General features: G+C 31.0%; 2 protein-coding genes across 2 annotated transcripts in view; one reads left to right on the forward strand and one right to left on the reverse strand.

The window, feature by feature from the left end:
* LOC119632404 (gustatory and odorant receptor 63a) overlaps positions 1-1,024 on the forward strand; it is a 9,298-nt gene extending 8,274 nt beyond the window's left edge. The window contains exons 6-8 of the mRNA XM_038025298.1: positions 142-255; positions 328-768; positions 839-1,024. Of these exons, the coding sequence (XP_037881226.1) occupies positions 142-255; positions 328-768; positions 839-1,024 (741 nt within the window). The remainder of the gene's footprint in view (positions 1-141; positions 256-327; positions 769-838) is intronic.
* Positions 1,025-2,245: 1,221 nt separating this feature from the next.
* Positions 2,246-4,813, reverse strand: LOC119631701. Its single transcript, XM_038024138.1, has 4 exons — positions 4,651-4,813; positions 4,191-4,572; positions 2,557-2,693; positions 2,246-2,452 (listed from the first exon to the last, which is right to left on the reverse strand). Exons 1-4 carry the CDS (start codon positions 4,768-4,770, stop codon positions 2,363-2,365), a joined length of 729 nt encoding a protein of 242 aa, XP_037880066.1. The 5' UTR covers positions 4,771-4,813; the 3' UTR covers positions 2,246-2,362.
* Between the last annotated feature and the right edge of the window lie 1,260 nt (positions 4,814-6,073).

The raw sequence follows: 6,073 nt of genomic DNA on the forward strand, positions 1-6,073 counted from the left end.
TATATATATATATTCATAAATTTATGTGATTGTTTTTGTTTCTTAAGGAACAAAACAAATATTTTTTTTTTTTATTGGTGTAATTTTATGTTAACCTGTTTTATCGGGAGAAAAGAGAAAAAAAATTGAATCGATTTACAGGTTATACCATATTGTATTTTGGACAATTTAACTGCTATGTTGGGTGCCTGGTGGTATCTTATATGCGAGGCTTTGAGTAGAACAGCAAATATTTTGGCTGAACGATTTCAGAAGGTACGAGACTATATATATCTGAAAACGATTTTATGCCGAGTTAAAAGGCAGCTATGTCATTTTAAATTCTAGGCCTTACGTCATATCGGTCCGGCTGCAATGGTAGCGGATTATCGGGCTCTTTGGTTACGATTAAGCAAATTGACTCGAGATACGGGAACTGCGACCTGTTACACATTCACCTTTCTGAATGTATATCTGTTTTTTATTATCACTTTGTCAATTTATGGATTAATGTCGCAACTGTCAGAGGGATTTGGCATCAAAGATATTGGTCTTGCAATTACTGCCGTTTGGAATGTTTGTCTCCTATTTTTTATCTGCGATCAAGCTCATTATGCTTCATTCAATGTGCGTACGAATTTTCAAAAAAAGCTACTTATGGTCGAGTTAAATTGGATGAATTCAGATGCACAAACCGAAATTAATATGTTCTTGCGTGCCACTGAAATGAATCCATCAAATATCAATTGTGGCGGCTTTTTTAATGTAAATCGAAACCTATTTAAAGGGGTAAGTTTGACATTACTTTTTACATATGCAAAATAACATGTTCGATTATTGCTGCGCTTTCATTTTACAGTTATTAACAACTATGGTAACATATTTAGTCGTTTTATTGCAATTTCAAATTAGTATTCCAACGGAAATTCACAATACTTACGTTAATATGACGCTTGACGGTGATGATTACGATGATGACCTATTAACGAATGCTATCATAACCACAACGACTACAATTGCGCCTATTAAAGGACGGAAGGGTTAAATTTTTATCATATTTTATTGTTATTGACTTGAAAATAATTGAAAAAAATCATCAAAAAAATAAAAGTAGAGCTAGCTAAGGCACCATCTAGCATTCGCTAACTCTGTACGTCAAAGTTTTTCTTATAACTATTTTTAAATATTAGTATTATGAGAAGTCGTTGCAAGCAAAATTGTTTTTTGTGCAATATTAATCCAATAAGTATAACCTCACTTTTTTGCTTATCAAAAACGAGAAGGTATTCAATATTCGTATTAGAATCTCGGAAATTTCACTGTTGATCACTTTTTACTTGAAAAAGGCATTCATTGAAAATAATTGGTGCAATAAATATTAATCCAATCTATTTGACATCATTTTCTAAATGTTTTTCGTATCTTTCTGGGAAGATCGCGATACCGCTGCGTAAGAACGATATTGGTCGATGTCAGCGTTTTCAGTCATTGAATCATTTTCGCACTTCTGCAGCGTGCCAGTCAAGCCATGCTGCGTTGATTTGTACAAGTGGTAATCAAGAAGCGCTATGTCGGATGAGTATGCTGGCTGCACCAGAACTTCCTGTTCGAGGTGTATATGCTTGAAAAGTCTTGCAACGCGTACCCGAGCGTTGTCATTCACGAGGATGACTTTGCTTCTGTTAACCGCTTTTGCTGGTCTTTTTTTGCAAGACTACATCGTTCAACTGATTTGCTCAATTGAGGTCGGCAAACATCTGCAGTAACAGTTTCATTCGGTCTTAGCAGCTCGTAATACACTATACCTTGCTGATGACCATGAATATTGCGTGGATGGCTCTCCTGGACTAATTCATAACTTTTCGAGCTTGAGATTGTCGTAGTAGATCCATCAGTTACAATACACTGGCACGCAATGAAATCGCGATATTTATGTGAAGTAAGGTCAAAATCAACTAATCTAAGCGTTGTGTTTGCATTACTTTATTATTTTCATCAATTCAGATATTGCTGATCAAAATACATGAAACCATCTATTGTTATAAACAACTGTCAAACGCCCGAACCTTCAAGATTTTATTATTTATTCTAGGGTTTCAAGGTTTTATTGTATATCTATACGAGGTTATAAATATATCAAGGTCAAGAATATGAAAATAATCGAAATAAATGATATAGATTGATTAGGATAAGGAATTTTTAATATATTTTTCTTTATTGAAAACTGGTCTGAAAATATAATTAAAGTATCATCTATTGATTATAAGATTTTAATTTTTACTATATTTGAGTTTTGGGATCATTATGATATACATACACGTACACATAACCAGTGCGGATGTACATTAAAAATTATTGGGACAGCAGCTTATATTAGAAGATATTAATAACTACCATCGGGTGATTCGGTTAAAATATGTTTATAGCCATTGCTGCCCAAGTACATATTCTCGCGTCGAAAATGGAATGGTATCTAAAAATATAGACATTTTTCTTCATACTCATTAAAAACGATACAATTTTCACTTTGCAAAAGCGGGACAGTTGTTAAGGAAGAATTTAAGTATTTATACTTACAGATCCAGGTGGTGGACATGGTATAGCCACAGTAGCGATTTCTCGCAGCTTATTCATTGTACGTAAACTTTGATAAAAGCAATGAACAACGTACCACATCATTGAATCGAATAGTAAGAGCGAAGCGCAAATTGTAACTGAAAAGAAATACAAGCTTTTCAAATATGAATTTTCTTCATTCAGTTTCCGTATTTCACGTTGCTTAAACTCTCCAGCATATCCGAGCAATTATAAGTTATACGTTTCAGTTGCAATTTAAAAATACTATCAAAGGTCAATAATAAGCAAATAAAATAGTAAAAGAAAAACGAATTTACGGTTAAAAAACCACTAAATAAAATTTATATACTTTTATATATGAAATTTTATTATATCACTACTATTAGTATAATTAATTTTATCCCCGGAGAAATAAATTGAAAGACTAAGATTGTCGGCTTTACTACACTTGACATTTAAACCCATGACTATTGAGTTGTTTGTCAAGGCCGTTTGACTACTCGGTCACTCAGGCCGATCACTTTTCGAAAAGCGATTGTTTTATACAAAGGGTAGTTAAGAAGAATGAAGTCATTATAGTCGGACATGAGTCGGATAGTGAGACCGTTAAGCAAATTGCATTGGTTCCTCTAATATAATTTTTAACTTGGTTTAAGCTTTTAGTTTAAATGAACTAATAGGTAAGGTAGGAGAAAAAAATGTTCACTCCTTTTATGTGATTACGTATGAAAGTTGCGCTGCCCTAACCTTACAATTAACATGATTAGCTTGTCATATTTTACGTTCCATGCGCAATAAGATTCAATCTACAGAAAATTTGACTACGCTACATTGTATTGTCATTGGAATGAATCAGCACGATCAGACATAGAGCACAGTGTCCACAACACCGATTGGCAGCTTGCATGCTGATGGGAAAACAACTTACATAAAAGCTTATTAAATATCAAAAATTATACTTTCGTTCCCATGGAAGCCGTTGTTTGGGAGATGATCTAAAACGTGAATTCAAAGGGTTTAAAATTGTGCGAACAGTAATCTTTTTTTTTTTTGCCACAAGATCTTATTATTTTTCACTTTTCAACTTCACAACGTATTGAAAATGTAACTTGTTTGTAATATAAAAACTTACTTTGCCATATGAAAAGGAATTCAAAATTTTGTCCGATCCAAAATTTACGCACATTAATTTAATATTCTCGAGTATTGTTTGCCAATGCATTTTGTCGAGATATTTAATCAAAAAAAAATTTCAAATTTTTCTTTTCATTCAATTCGTTTTCAATATGATTTGACATTGCACTAACAACTCAATTAAATTATATCGAACATGGCAATCTATTGAATACAAAAAAAAAAAAAAAAAAAAAAAAAAAAAAAAAAAAAATACTTGCTCAGACATCAGACAGACAGAGGAATAGAAAAGCTTGAATCGATATAGCAAATGATTCTGAATCGATCGCTGTGATAAACAAAATTAAATCTACTTTAAGTCTTTCCAAGTGTTACAGACATCCGAACAGGTTTAATTTACCATGTACCATGTAAGAGGAGAAAGAAAGCAAAAAAATATATGTATATATATATATATATATATATATATATATAAAAGTAAAAGAGTAAGCGAAACTTACAATAACATATTTTACCGCCAATTATTTGAACAAACTTCTCACTCCGTAGCCATATAATGAGAACAACAGCTGTTACAATAAAAATTAATTCAACAATCAACCATGGTAGTACAAGTTCGGAGCGATTCTTGTAAATGCCGAAAAATAGTGCAATCGTACTAAGTAAATAAACTGATGCTACGCTCGTTAGAATGTACATAAGAATTTCAGTAACAGAGACTAAATCGGATGCATTACGTAGACGAAGTTGATTCTGAAATGGCGCCAAACTATAAAAACCATTCTCTTTTTGATCTTCAATATCTGCAATTAATATGTTCCGCATTTGTTCGGCATGAGCCAAACCTAATAGCACCATGAAAAGTAATATATGAGCAACGACCTGAAATCGACAAAAATTTATTAATATATGGTAAAAAAAATTTAGGCAATTGAATGCCTAGTTGAATGAATAACTTACTAATTGATATATGGAAATGAGAAGAGCCGATAAACGTAAATTCTTCGGTGATACAGGTGCCATTAAAGTATCGACAAGTTTCCGCCAATACATTTCCAATTTTTTTTTGGGTAACATCATCTTTTTATTAAAAGGCCAGTCAGTATCTGATTATTATTATTATTATTATTATTATTATTATTATTGTTATTATATATATCACTTCAGAATCGAAGTCATTTATTTAATTGTAATTGATTTTTGTCTGGTGGTAAGCTTACACATGCTTACAAACATCAAACGTCAGAAAAATTTTCTTTACTTCAATTAATATTTTATTTACGTCTATCTCAATTCACATATATATATATATATATATATATTTCTCGCAATTTTAATGAAAATTATAAATAACGAGTAAGCACCGTTAACGAATAAAAGTTTTATTTTTTCGTTTTCGCTTAAATTTTTTTTAATTATAATCGTTTTATTTTTATTTTTTCTTAATCACATAAAGCAGTATACGCAAAAGCTTATTTATTTTTCGATTTATTCCAAATGTATATATGTGTATATATATATATATGTATATATATATTGTTGTGATTTTGATTGTTTATTAAGAGTAATGGAAAGCTTTTTTCTAACTTTGTAAACTTAATGGGAGAAAATTGAAAAATACAGTAGCGTTTCTCGATTCATAATACTTAGCACAATAAAGCATCACGGACTAAAATGAGAGACTATTATATTACGATTCTTATTGTTTAAGATCATAATATTTATTAGCTAAATAAATTAGATTCAATGATGATGATGATGATGATGATGATGATGATATGACAAACTTTTCGAATTTTACGTTCACAATATTTAAACTAATTCGAAGAATCGGATAGAGATTCTGAAGTTTACTTTTCTGATCCGGTATATATTTATTCGACTTGATCTCCACGAATATTCCGGCGTCTTACGCGATGAGTAACGTTTAATAATCCCGTGCTCTTACGATGGATATCCATATAAGCCTTTCATATTATCATTTGAATTGTTTTTAAAAATTTTGTCACCAAAATAAATCTCTGTTAATTATGTCTCTTACACTTATCCTTATATTATTAAATATATATATCTATATTTTTTTTTTTAAATTGCAACCACCTTTGGTTCTTCTCTCTATTCAAATAGACGGTCATTATAATTGTATCTTTTCAAGGCATTTGAGCAGATACATGCGCGTTGAATGCGCAATGTTTGTGGGAGGAAAGCTTTTTTTTTTTCTTTTTTCTAATGATTACCATATGATAAGAATAAGGTATAATGCATTAATTCCGTTGGTATTATTGTGTAATTGTGGTATTAACTTGATTTCAATATGATGATGATTTAAATTTACACTTTTATGTCAACCTACAATAGATAGAGTCATGTTGTCATTCTGTGC

Source organism: Glossina fuscipes, unplaced genomic scaffold (assembly GCF_014805625.2).
Source record: "Glossina fuscipes isolate IAEA_lab_2018 unplaced genomic scaffold, Yale_Gfus_2 1, whole genome shotgun sequence".
Classification (NCBI taxonomy): domain Eukaryota; kingdom Metazoa; phylum Arthropoda; class Insecta; order Diptera; family Glossinidae; genus Glossina; species Glossina fuscipes.